This window comes from Sciurus carolinensis, chromosome 1, assembly GCF_902686445.1.
Source record: "Sciurus carolinensis chromosome 1, mSciCar1.2, whole genome shotgun sequence".
Taxonomy (NCBI): domain Eukaryota; kingdom Metazoa; phylum Chordata; class Mammalia; order Rodentia; family Sciuridae; genus Sciurus; species Sciurus carolinensis.
The window spans coordinates 9,926,971-9,941,660 of record NC_062213.1 but is presented as its reverse complement, the minus strand read 5'-3'; the positions used below and the strand labels follow the sequence as shown (position 1 = coordinate 9,941,660).

Below are 14,690 nucleotides of genomic sequence, written 5' to 3'. Positions count from 1 at the left end.
TTTACACAATGATCTACAGTTAGAGAATTGACTGTAGTCTCACTGGGGGGAGCAACTTGAAATTGGTGTTCCATGTTATTTTATTTTAGTTCTAGTAGGTTTGAGATTTTAGAGTTTTTGATTAACTCTTTTGGTGAGTAGGGCACAATTTTTGCCTTTGGTTACCTTTGGAACATGCCATTCTTTGTGGATATCTTATAACAACACCAAAGGGCAGAATGTGAATCATTTTTCCCATTTATCTCCTTAAATATTATAAGATGGCACTGGTATGTATCTGCTTCGTGAACATTGAAGATCTTTTTCTAGGTCCTCCACAGCCTGTGAATCCCCCTAGACCTTGCAAGCATAGTGAGCGGAGAAGAAGATCTCAGCGGTTAGCCACCTTACCCATGCCTGATGATTCTGTAGAAAAAGTTTCTTCTCCCTCTCCAGCCACTGATGGAAAAGTATTGTCCATCAGTTCTCAGAATCAGCAAGAGTCTTCAGTACCAGAGGGTAAAGTATATTGATTTCCTATAGAACCAAACATAACAGAAGATAAAGAAAAAACTAAGAGATAAAGATTATTAGAGTGTTAAAAATTTCTGCTTTTCCTTTCTTAGATCTTTTAGGATTTATAAGCACTTTATTCTACAAATATTATCAGTGCCTTCTTCGTGTCAGGCATATTTAAGTACCACTGATCCATAGTGATAGTAATGGGGCCACTGTGTCTATGTTAATATTATGTTGCATTCTTTATTTTGTGTAGTGCCTGATGTTGCACATTTACCACTTGAGAAGATGGGACCCTGTCTCCCTCTTGACTTAAGTCATGGTTCAGAAGTTGCAGTGCCACTAGCTCCTGATTCCTCTCTCCACAATGAATGTGCCAGGGCAGAAAAGGAAGATACCCAGAGGCTTATTAATCATTCTTCCAAAGCAGTGACTGATGGGCGAGGTGCTTCAGCAGCAGCAGCAGGTACAGAGATTTTGGTTTATAAGCAGCCAGGCTCACTCCTACGGGGTGTAAGCATTTTGATATTTAACTCCTTTTTTAAAATTCCTAGATGATTCCTTTTCATAATTACAGGTAACATTTGGAAGATAGTTTTTGCTGATATAAAAGTTCTTTGATGTGATCACTTTCTTTATCTAATTCCTCACTCACCTAATAGCTTCTACCTGCTTCTTTCGTATATACTTACTTATACTAATTAGAATTATTAGAGCTAAATATAATTATAGATATTCTTACTTTTGGAGCTATAAGTTACTTAATGGGATCAAATCTTTGGAGACTTTAATAGAATTTAATAGCTACGAAACACGAAGTTTGAATTTGGGGACAGAGTCCCCCAGATACAGTGCAATATGTTATAGTTCTGTGGGGATGCTAATATGTAAAATCAGGAATTCTTAACACAGTTTTAGGATGATTTTTTCTCTTTTTTTTGTATACATGAAAGAATATTTAGAGGTATTTTATCAAGTTGAGTTTTTAAATCTAATAGTGTTAATTCATAATTTCCATTTATGGTTGCATTATTTTAGTAGTTTCATAGAATTATAACCATGTGAAGAATATTTATGTGTGTATGTGTGTATGTATGAACTTTTTTAGAAAGCAAATACTAGTCTCAGATGCTTTTCTAGTAAATTATAGATTTGGAATTGGATAGATGAAAGAGGTCTGAATTGAGTCAGTTCTGAAATGGAGAGCATAAAGCAGTTTGTTGATTTGCAGCTAGGTGTATTGGTGATAATTGTATTTAACAGCATCTTGCATGAAACCACCTTATCAGCTTCTTGGATGTAGTATGAAGCTTGATGATACTTGCCCTTTTTTGCTTGTGGTGTATATTGAAATAAAATGATAGAAGTGACTTGAGAAGCATACCCTTATTTTGAATTTATTGCCTTTAATTTATTCCTTCTTCCAAACTAAAGATGTTACTATTATTGTATATAATTATTTACAATTTAAAATTATTATTTACAATTCTACTTTATAAAGATTGAATTTGTAAGTTTTGAAATGTTTCCTATAATTTCTTTTTTTTAAATAACTTTTTATTATGTATGTATGTATGTTTGTGGTGCTGAGGATCAAACCCAGTGCCTCACATGTGCTAGGCAAGAACTGAGCCACAACCTCAGCCCCTCCTATAATTTCTTAAATCTGATCCATTGTCTTGGGACATTTTTTCTAAGTCTGGTCTTTCCTTAGAGCACTTCATTTTTCTTCTCCCCTTTTCCACAAGATATCTGAATTATCATTGACCTTTTGGGATATCTTTCCTGATGAAGGTCTTGTGTAATCTTTAACATTCTTCACTTGTTACTGTATTGAATAGATGAAAAACATGTTGAATTTATAATGATATGTATCCTTTTAGAAAATTATTTTTAGATGTGCAATTGAAAATATTTGTATTTTCCTTAACACATATATTCTCTAATAGTAAGACTGAATAATGTAAGTGGCTATAAAATAACTGAGTGTTAGATTAGCCAGATTATTCATATCCTAAAATATCAGAGTGATAATTATGCATGGAAATCCTTGACCCCGGTGATTCTGCTTCTAACTAGAACATTAACTATTCTCTCTCTCTCTTTTTTGTTTTCCAAATTTTTAGCATATTTATAGAGATATACCTGACTATCTTGGGGATGTGCTCCTTGTTCCTCATCATTGTTAAAATATACTGGGGTAGAAGAAATGCACTCCAGTCTTCATTTCCTTTTTAAATATAAGTAGTAATTATTTGGGAAGTAAATATAGTAAGATAGTTTCCTTGGAAAGTGGGAGGTGGAGAGAAGTTTAGATTTATCATGTGATAGATTTGTAGATGTGTTTGTGGAGGAGCGAGGACCCGTGGGTATGGTGAGCATAGCAGATAGCAGTTGGCAACTTTAATTGCTTACATCAAGCAAGCAGTGCATGATCTTAAATGTTAATTACTGAAAGTTAGTTTAATTAGAGGGTTGTATACAGTATTTGAATGAGAGTAGGTGAAATTTTAATTTGTTTATATGACCCCTTTTTAAATTTCTTATCTTTTGGTGGAAGTAACAGAATTTAAGTCATATTCTAATTGGACATCTTTTGATTAAAAGGTATTAGCCTGTTCTACTTGCATTGAAATTCTCTAAGTGATCTGCATGCTTTTTGAATATTTTTGTTTTCTACTCCCTCTACATTCTCTAGTAGTACTTTTGGAGTTCTGTCTGCCCCTCAGCTTATTTTAGAGTCAAAGCACTGAGTTTTTATGTTTTTGTTCTTTATAGATATATCTAGTTGGTTATTCATCTTATTTATAAAGGAAATTTTGTTATTAATTTTCAAAGTTTTTCTAGAAAACATTATGTACATATCAGTGGCATTTTCTGGGTTGTTTTTGTTAATTTGAAACTCCTGAGAAATTTAGAGTGATGAAAATATTAATAACTGGGAAGTAGCTTAGCAAACAGGTCTTTTGTGTGCAAGATTCATGAGCACTGCTTAGTTTAGCAGTGGTGCTGAAGGATTGATGAGCTTATGCAAATGATCCAATCATTATGTACACCTGTTTATAACCAGTTAAAATTTTGTGTTTGATTATTTTTCCAGTAGAGATAGTGTGCTTGCATTAATCCACCTACATTCTTCCACTGGGATGGATGTTAACATGACTGACCAAGGTTAGGAATACTTAGGTTGCCCACATTAGCAAAAAAGAATAATCATAAATGTGTCATTTTATTTGTCAGAGTTCTTTACTTAACAGAGCCAAACAACTTGAGGTGTGAATACAGTCTCAGGAGATTAATATAAGATATTAATCATGGTATATAAGATTACTGTTGGGTCAAAGAAGATGGTCCTTAGGAGACTTCAGGCTGAGACATGGCTTTTTAAGTGATCTTGACTGGGTTGGCATTATGTCCACAGAGCGGTGCTGGAGGGACCACCTACCTGCCCTCTCTTCTTATTTTCTTTCAGCAAACATTAAACAGATCAGCCTCCTTGAAACTCAACTTCTCCTGTGTACGATGAGGAGGTTTTCGTATATGTCGTCTGTGGTCACTTTGGGCTCTAAAATTTTGATTATTTATCACACCATCAATTGATGCATTTGATGAAGCCCAAGTTTATTTCAAAGAAAAGATGATGATTTGTTAGGAGTATTAATTTTCATCTATTCTTAGAAATGACCCTATTGTGTAAAGATATAATTGGGATTAGTAAATTGTATAAATATTGTATGAATATAGTTTTAAAACTTTTTAGTTATAAGCCCTGTGTTGAAAGAAATACCTATAGTAACAAATTTCCATTTTTCTCATTTTTTAGTAAATTAGTGCATAGTACATAAGTATTGGGATATTTGTGTCTGTTTATCAAAGAATATTTTAGTTATTTTGGATGTAAATATTGGATTAACATGTGTATGAAGACTGTACAATATATAATTTTATCAGGATATTCATTATCAAGGAAGTAAACTTTAGGTAATTTGATGTAGTTTAATTTCAACTGAAATTCATTAAGCTTTTCTTCATTTGCATTCAAAGTCATATCTTGAACCAGTTTTTGAATGAAATGTAGATATGAGTGAATAAATAAACATGTGAATTTCTCATTATAGTTAAAATAGTTGAACTCTTCTTGGTTAACATACTTTTTTTCGCTAAGGAAAAACAAATGTAGGTTTTATTAATGTAGGGATTATTTAATGTAATGTATTTGATGTAGCGATTATTGGTCTGAGTGTTACAAAAAAGCATGACAGAAACTACATAATCTGGCAGTAGCTGGTTCTAAAATGACCTTTATTTCTATCCTAACATCAACTGTGAATTTATTATCTAAGAGCTTTTTTGTTTTAAATTGTTTTGAACTTATTTCTCAGAATTGTTAAAACTATGACTGCAGACTCTGCTGTACTTCCACCCCTACTGCAGATGTTACTGGTTTCTACAGGTTCCGTGGAGCATCTTGGGGGTCATCTCTCTCTTTTTTTTTTTTTTTAACCATATGAATCTGAAATCATTAGCACTCATCCTAGGAAGGGCTTGAGAAATCATTCTACATTACTGATTTTGCAATTGTGTGTAAGCAGGTGTGATTCAGAGTTCTACCTTTTTTACTTCAAAGTATTTATATTATGTTTTGCTTTTTTGTTTCCATATTAGACTTCTACATAACAGTTTATTTGAAGAAAATGTTCTGTTGATAAAATTTAGTTTAAGAATCGTAATAAATTAATGTTCTAGTACTCAGGTTTTCAAATTCTGGTACATTGAAATAAAAACAATTAGTGAATTTCTTGTAAAATTAAATGTATTCTTTTGTTGAATTCTAGAATAGGTCTGTTTTGTTTATTTGTGTGTAAGTATCAACAGCCTAGTCAGTATTTTATTTCTGAATATTTATTTTAATATCCTTCCTTGTATAAAATGTGGACAACCCTTGACTAGTTTCCCAATTGCACTTTTGAAATCTTACCGCTTAATGATATCTAAAGGTTCGGGAGCCACTGGAACCCGTGACAACCACTCTGGAACTAGCTCTTCTGAAAGCACCCTGAGACTGCATCACTTCTCCTGCACCGTTCTTGTTCTGAAGCAGTGGTCCATAGCCATTGCATTTCTCTTCCATGTGCCAGTGGAGTCGGGTGGAGCACATTAGGGTCAGTGAAGTAGCCCAGTAAGACAGTTGCTTTGGTCTCATCCCCCCACCCACCCCAGGACATCTCAGATGTTATTGCTCCATCTCTTGCCCTGGAGATCCAGAGCTCCAGAGAAGGAAGAGCCTAAAAGCCAGTAGTCATTGTCAAGTGCTGCTTCTGAATGTGTCTGTGCCCACTGAGGATTTAGAAAGCATGTCTTATTATTTGAATTATAAGTGCTTTCTCATTTTCAAAAAAAGATTGCATAATATCGTGAAGTTTCTAAGGTGCCAGGATTAGTAAACAGAAGGAAGTGATACATTTGTTCAACAGTATTGATAGTATGGAAGTGTAATGGTATTTCTCTTTACTCTGATGTCTCTTTCATTTTTTCTGATGTAACGAATTAGATTATCATGATTCTTATTAATTTGAAACCTTATTAGACCCTTATTGATATTTGATTTGAGTGATACTTTTGTATTTTGTGTTTAAATTATGTAAAATATTTGAAATAAGATGAATGAAATGCTACTTTGATAGTGTTGTAGAGTTATTTTTTAAAAAATAAAAAAACTCGTAAATGGTGGTAATATTGCATAATTTAATAAACCAAAATTATACTGTACATGCTCTGTAGTATATTTCTTAGATTAACCCTAGCCACAAATAAGGTCTTAACATTGGGAATAACTGAATATGAGTTGAGAAGCTTGGTTAGTTAACTACCCTGTTATGGAGGTATGATATTTGTTTAAAAATGTATTTTGGACTTTTAGATAATAATACTTAAGCATCATTAAGATTGAATATTTTCCTGTGTAAACATGCCCTTGTGTTTTATCTTTATATATAGACCAAAAATGATTTGTTTAATAGTCTGTTTTGGCTATTATCATTATCTAACAACAATTCAAGAAGAAATTCAGAGGAATGTTTGTTTTAGGCAACAAGAGGTTAGATATTATCTTAAAAATTTTACATAGTTTGTTGCAAAATGGTATACTTTAACATGAAGTTTAATAGTTCTTTTGGATGCTTTGAGTAGCATTCACATTGAAACCACAGAAGCAGGAGTGGTACATGGATCCACTGCTGAAATGGATTTCTACACCTTCACGATTGCCAAAGGCTGTGGTGCTATGGCAGACCTTTACTGGTGGCTTAGGACAAACAGTTATCCTCACTGTTGGTTGTGGTTAGATCCATAGTAATACTGTTTCTGGAAATGGTGTCATCTCAAATTATTACTCCACTACGAAAGAGAAAGTGAAAAAGAGTACTTATTTACTAGGCTCTGGTCTAAGCATTTCACATATATTCATTCAGCTAATCCTGATAACAATACAGGGTAGATCTTTATATTTGTACTTGACAAATTCGAAAACTGAAGTTCAGAGACATTAATGACATACTCAAGGCCTTACCTCTTAGAATATGGTAGAAACAGAATTGACACCTGGTAGTCTCAAGGAGAAAAAATCACCCTTAACTTACTGGTCTTTTGAAGCAAGGAATTCCACTTCATTACTTATTCAGACAGTAAAATAACATAGATCTTTAGAGGAAAAGTGTCTTGTGTAGAGTTTTGTGAGCAATTGTAATTTAAAATATTGTCCATATTTTTAATCTTTTAAACTAAATTTATATCTTTTCTCCCTAATCTACAGGAATATTGAAAACAGAAAAAAAAGTGAAATTGGAAGAAAAAAGCTCAACTGCATTTGGTATGAACAGAAAGTAATCTTTAAACAAAAGACTAGAGAGCTTGATAGAGAGGGAGGACAGTCTTTCTCTTCCTTTTCCCTCTTAAAGCTGCATTATGTGTACGTGATCCTTTGCTTTAGTGCTTATCAGTGTTAGTTGGCTCCAGATTTACCATTTCTTCAGTACAGGTCTTGTAGTTTTATGTGTATTTATTGTCAGGAGAGTGACTTTTCTGAGAAGTTGCTATTTCTGAACATCTCCAGTTTAAATCATGGATGTTTAAAAATAAGCCTCCACTTAATATTGTTGAGACCTAGAGGGTAGACTATACATTAGTCATTTCTTTTCAGGGTTTCTTCTTCAACATGCCTGATGAAAAGGTTGCTGAGATTTCTGCTTACTTTTCTGGCTTCTGCGCTATAGTGACTAAAAGGCCTGCAGTAATGAATGATAAATAGCCTTAAATGGTCTTTAGCTTAGGTAATTGCAAGTTGGGTCCCTGAAAGTTGATCAAATGTGGTTGACAGATTGTGGCCTAAACCATTCTGAGTTGAAATGATAGATGTTAGGATATATGTGATGATTTAATTTGAAATAAAATGTTGTAAGGTATCCATTTAAGGTACACAAGATTGGAAAAAAGTGCCTTAAAATTTTAAGGAAAATCAGTATAATAAAATATTTTTTTCCTCTTTGTACTTAGTCTTAATTCTTATAGACAAAGAAAGTGATGGAAGACTGGGGCTATTTATGGATTGATTAAATTTAAATTTTTTTTTCTAAAGAAAAGTCCACCTTTTTAAAAAACTCTTCTAATATTTTCTCATTAACTTATGTATGGAAATGCTGAGTTTCCTCTTTTTTTAAAGATGGGGTTTAACTTCTTGCCACATGAGGGAAATTGAATTTATTACTCGTTTAAAGGTTTTAACCACTGTCTGTGTTAACTTTAAGGTGTCAGGAATTGGGATTTCTCAACACTGCTAATGAAGATCCCCTCTTATAGTCCAATAAACTAAGCAGGAGTTCCAGACTCATGACATGAGCAGTGTAATTGAATCCATCCACTCTGGGCAGGTGACTGGAATAGCTGCTGAAACCATAAATGCTGCTGTTAGGTTAACCATAGAGGGGCCACTTGGGATCACTCGTGATTACTGAAGTGTTTGCTTTTATTGTTTAGGTAAGAGAAAAGAAAAGGATAAAGAAAGAAAGGAGAAGAGAGACAAAGATCACTACAAACCAAAACAGAAGAAGAAGAAGAAGAAGAAAAAGAAATCTAAGCAGCATGGTAAGTATGCTGGTAGTTATTCCTGTTTCTTAATATTAGAGAGTCTTTTAATTCTCCCCTTTTATTAAAATTGAGATGTAACAAGATCCCCATGTATTGACAACTGACACATTCTTGTAACTTCCCATTTTCTTGTAATTTCAAAAATGTACGTCTCTGCTTTACTCTGGTCTGTAAATTAATCATTGTAACTGGTTAGACTTTCATTTTCAGCATTATGGTGGACTAGATACTCTGACCAAGCACCTTCAACATACCAAAGGAATCATTCTCCTTTATGGAGTCCTTTTCGTTAACTTTCCAGAAAGAGGAAGAAATACATTTTTTTTTTTTTTAAACTTAAGACAGAATTCACTACCAGCAGTCTATCTCTAAAGGAAATCCTGAAGGATGTATGCAAAGGGAGAGGGAAAGTGATGACAAGAGGAAGATTGAGATGCCAGAAGATATGATGAGTTCAGTTAAATTTGAATATTCCCCATGTAATGTAGTTTGATTTCTTGGGAAAACAAAATGAAGTGATATAGAACAAAAATACACAATAATGGCTCATACATTGGGAGGCACATACTTGTATTTCTTTGTTTCTAAGCTCCTTTTGTTGATTTGGAGGAACATAAGACTTTGTGACTTATAGGCTTCAATAAGTTAAATGCACATTATAAAATTTCTCACATTAGTGTTAAAGAACAGAAACACAGGGTATAATTACCATAGTAAAAGGAAGAAAAAAATGTAATGAGGAAATCATCCACATCCAAGGAGGACAGCAAGATAGAAAATTATAGAAAAAAGAGAAAAATATAAGTTGCAAAATAAGGTATTAGAAATAAATCCAAACATATCACTATTTATGGTTATATAAGAAAGATTATCATAGTAGCTTTTAAAATCCGATTCCCTTTTATTTGCAAATGATGTATGTAAATATAAGGATGGAGAAGATTGAGAAATGTTAGGGATAAAGTTATGGAAAGAATTTGGTAAGTAAATAATGACCAAGAATAGAAATTAGAATAGATGTATTAATAATAGGTAGTCATTAAGGCAAGAATTATTCCTAGACATGAGGTTAACATGAAATGATGAAGGTTCAGTTCTCTTTATATCTTCTTAGATATAAAATGTCTAAATTTCATCATTGAATAATGTCATCATATTGGTATTAGAAAAATTAACAAAGGTGAAAAATGTTCTGTAAGAATAAGAGAGGTAGTACCCCATGGTAAGAGTGACAGGCTCATGTAGACACTTCAGTTTCTGAATCTCTGATTTCTCAGACACAGATGATTTTTAAAACTGACCACATGAGGCAGGTTTAAGTAATTCTCAGCAAATGTTAGATATTCGTATAATACAGACCTGAAGTTTCTGACCACAGTATTGCCACAGAACCAGTATCAAAAATATAAATAGAAAAGCCCTGAATGTTTAGAAATAAGCCAACATACTTCTAAATAACTCATGGATCAAAGAACAAGTCCAAAGGAAAGATTAAAAAAAAAATGCGAACCTGAAAGATGATGGAAATATTGAATGTTAAAACTTTGTGAGTGTAGTTCAATGACACACAAAATGTTTTGTCATACATGTGTGTATTAGTAAAGGAAGAACAATAGCTAAGCTTTCAAGTTTAAGCACACAAGCAAAATTTTTGAACTAAAAAATTGCTAGAAAGAATTTTAAAATGCCAAATTTAATTATTCAAAAAACTAATCAACAAGCCCCTGGAAAGACTGAATAAGGAAAAAAGAGGAACTGCACAAAAAAACATTAGGAATGAAGAGAACATACGTACAAGTGCTGCAGACATGAAGACGATGCTGTAAACGTTATGCCAGGGCCTTTGAAGGAGGGAGGAAGGTTTGGACAACTGCCAGATACCACACTCAGAAAGAAGGTACAGACCTTGGTAGTCTCCAAACCTTCAAGGAAATTTAATCAGTTATTTTAAAAATCTCAAAGAAAAAAGTCAGGACCAGAATGTTTTGTTGCTAAGTTTTACCAAAACTAAAGGAAAACAGAACTCTGAATTTGTAAAAATTATTTCAAAATTTAGAAAAAGAATAATCCCATAGTGGGTGAATAGGGCTTCCCTCAAAAATATATGCCCACATCCTAATCCTTGGTACCTATGAATGTGTCTGTATTTAGGCATAGGATCTTTGCTGAAGTGATTTAAGTACTATATGTCAGAATGAGAAATCAGGGTTTAATGTTAGACCCCTAAATATAGGGCTTTAAGACTCCCAGGGATGAAGGACTAGGGAACGTGTAGGCAGAGATTGGAGTAATGCAGCCTTAGGCCAGGGAGCTGGTACTGCCAGAAGCTACAAGAAACAAGGAAGGATGTGCCCTGGAGTCTATCAGCAAGAACTGATTTTGACTCAAGAGTTTTGAGAGAATAAATTTCTGGTTTTTTTTTGTTTGTTTGTTTGTTTGGTTTTTGTACTGGGAATTGAACTTAGAGACAGGGTCTCACTGAGTTGCTTAGGACCTCACTAAATTACTGAGGCTGACTTTGAACTCGTGATCCTCCTGGCTTGCCTCCAGAGTGGCTAGGATTACAGGTGTGTGCCACCATGCCTCGTAAATTTCTATTGTTTAAAGCCACCAGATTTTTAGTACTTTCTCTTTTTTTAAAATTTTTATTTATTTTTTTATTAACTTTTTTGACAGTGATTTTTTTTAAAAAATAAAAATTGTTTTCATACATGTATATAGGGTAATAATGTCTGTCTTAATTTACTGTCCTTTCCATCCCCACCCACCCCACCCCTCCCCTTACTCCTCTCTGTACAATCTTTCCTACCCACCCCCAACTATGGGTCAGCATCTGCTTATCAGAGAATACATTCAGGTTTTGGTTTGGGGGAATTGGCTTATTTCACTTAGCATGATATTCTCCAGTTCCATCCATTTACCTGCAAATGCCATAATTTCATTCTTCTTTAAGGCTGAGTAATATTCCATCGTGTATATGTACCACATTTTCTTTATCCATTCATCTGTTGAAGGGCATCTAGGTTGGTTCCATAGTTTCGCTCTTGTGAATTGAGCTGCTATAAACATTGGTGTGACTGCATCACTGCAGTATGCTGATTTTTAGTCCTTTGTGTATAAACCTAGGAGTGGGATTGCTGGGTCAAGTGGTGGTTCCATTCCAGGTTTTCTGAGGAATCTCCATACTGCTTTCCATTTAGTATTTTCTTGTGGCACAGAAAACCACTTAATGAAATTCACCACAGTAAGAGGTAAAGGAGAACAAACATTACTCTCTATAAATTTCAACATCTATATGCACTTGGTTTTCTTTTAGGACTATGATAGCTGAGTAAAATCTTAGTTAGAAACATTACAGGCCTAAGTAAGTAAGAGAATTCATGTTCATGGTTTGGGAGATTCAATACTGAAAAACGTCAGGTCATGTTAAATAGATCTGTGGATTCAGTGCTGATTCTGAAACTTAATATGGAAGAATAAAGAGCTAGAAATAATACAGTAACTCTTGAAGAACAAGAAGATTCACTATTCATCTATAGTTATTAATGTACTGGTATTTTGGAGAAATATATGTAATGATCAAGGACAAAGTAGATAGTCCAAAGCAAATCCATCATATTTATACAGAGCTTATTTTGAAGATTAGTGGGTTAAGGATAAAGATTAGTAAGTGGCAGAACAATTTGTTATTAAGATGGGGTAGAAAATGGAAAATGCATCCTTACCTTACACCATGCACAAAAGTTAATTTCAGGTTTATGAAAGACTTACATGTGAAGAGAAAATTATAAAGCTTTGAAGGACAGTATAGGAAAATATCTTCATCATCTATAGTCAGGGAAGACTTTCTAAAGAAAAATGCTAGCCCTGATGGGAAAAGTTGAAAATAGGGCTAGACTGAAATTAAGAACTTTTGTTCATCAAAAAACAGTGAAAAGACAACCTGCAAACCACAATAAATATAATACATATCCCTGATGAAAAATTAGTATTTTGAATATATTTCATACTCCTTCCTAAATCAAAAGTGGAAATGACACAGAATAAAAAAGGGCAAAGACTAACAGGTTCTTCATGGAGAAAGAAACCTCAGGTGAATCATAGTAAGATGTTCAGTGTAGTGAGAGCCTGGATAAATGCAGTTTAGAACACAGTGAAGTGTATTTCATACCTGCCATGTTGCAAACATTACACGGTAGGTACATATTCATACGTTGCTGAGTAATGGAAGCACATATATAACTACCATGGAAAATAGGGTGAATGCCATCCTGTAAACTTGAGGAGGTGTGCACCATGGGACCTGAAAGTTCCTGAGGAAACTCACTATGGTGCATGTGGAGCTCATGCAGCCAGCTCTCCTGGAAGTCACTGTGTTCCCTCAACAGGGCCACTTGGTGAGGTGAAAAGCCTAATTATATCTGCAGGACTCTCCAGGGACAGGATGTTAAGCTGAAAAATCCAGTCACTGAAGAGAACATGATTCTATTTAGGTCAGGATTAAAATGCTGTAGTACTAAGTAGTATATTTTTAGTGATTGATTATGTGGAAAGCAAGAGAATAACGAATAGTAGTTCAGAAAATTTCTACCTCTGAGGTGGGAAAGGGATATTTTATCAGTTCAGATTGGAAAGTGACACAAAGGAGGCCTCAAATGGTGATTTTTTTCTTAAACTGCATGGTTGGCACCTGAGCATTTTGTGGTATTGATCATCTTTATGTTATGCTCGTTTTTTTCCATATTCATTAAACATTTAGTAAAACCAGTTTTTTAAAAGATGTAAATGTATAAATGTAGCCAGGCAGTGTTGTAGTGGGTAATCATGATTGGGAAATTCTTCAGATTTCAACTTACTCCATAGTTCGAAAATAACATCTAATTTTTCCACAGGATGTGAGGTTCCTACATTCTCTAAAGCTGCCAGAATAAATTTGAAGATAAAGGATCAAAGTGGGATTGACAAGCTTGAAAGCACTTTTCAGAGTCTTAAACACAGTCTTTCCACACACTTCTGTGCCTCCGTTGCTTCTCATGTTTTCCCTCCTACCCGCCTGCCCTCCCCCTAGCCCAGCCTTGTCCCCTTCATGTACTAGCTAGGAGCGCTGTAAACAAGTCATTAATCATGAACTCTGATTACCAAATACCCTCCTGTGAGTGGTGTGTCAGAAACCTCAGGCTGCATATAAAACTGCCTGATGAACTCCCCACTGGTCAGTCCAAGGGATGAGCTTGGTCAGGTGCTCCAGTGGTGACCCTGAATCCTCCCTCTAGGAGTGGCCAGCTGTTTAAGCCATTTGATGCTGCATCAGTGAACTGAGGTCTGCTCTAGTCTTCAGTAACAGTCACAGAATCTTACATGCTGAAACGTGGGAAATTGGGGAGAAAGATAGCAGTGAGGAGCTGATAAAAAAAAAAAAAAACAGACTAAGAAAGGGGCACACGTGGTGGTAAAGAGTGGGGTAGAGGGCTTGTGAGAAGGCAACAAGTGGTAACTTGAAAGAAGACTGATTAGAATCAGAGAGCAAAAACTGCAAAGAAAACTTGCATCTTAGAATAGCGATCAACCCTGAACTTCAGTAACCTTTATAATGAGCCCTTTAAAAAAATAGCACTTTAAATTATATGTGTCGATATTTGTATATATCTGTGTCTGTATATGTAATGAAAAGAAAAGAACCTTGTACTTGGCTTATATTTTAAAATTAGGCCTATAAGTGAACATCCTCACTTTGTCCATGGAGTCCTGGTGAATGCTGAGGATGCACAGAAGCATTGCTATTTGTAAACACAGGTGTTGACTCTGGTAATCACCAGCATCTTTATAATTAATTACTCCCATTTCAGGAAAATTTATTCTGGGCTGTTTACATTCATTTGGAAGTGATACTTTCCCCAAAAGATTGGAAGAGTGGTCTTTAAGTTGAAAGTATGGGATTTTTAGTAACTTTAAAAATGTAAAGTCATCTTAATGTTTAAGAATTCATAGTTTTACTGCTTTAAGTTCCTAGTAGAAAATGTTTCTTAGTGTACAAGTAGCACCATGAGGGA

At 34.3% G+C, this 14,690-nt stretch overlaps 1 protein-coding gene across 4 annotated transcripts in view; it reads left to right on the top strand.

The window, feature by feature from the left end:
* Positions 1-14,690, top strand: part of Phf20l1 (PHD finger protein 20 like 1) — a 72,237-nt gene that overhangs the window by 37,247 nt on the left and 20,300 nt on the right. For all 4 annotated transcript variants that reach the window (XM_047526607.1, XM_047526598.1, XM_047526621.1 and 1 more), the window contains 4 exons: positions 310-498; positions 755-964; positions 7,310-7,366; positions 8,530-8,637. In XM_047526607.1, coding sequence (XP_047382563.1) covers positions 310-498; positions 755-964; positions 7,310-7,366; positions 8,530-8,637 — 564 coding nt within the window. The remainder of the gene's footprint in view (positions 1-309; positions 499-754; positions 965-7,309; positions 7,367-8,529; positions 8,638-14,690) is intronic.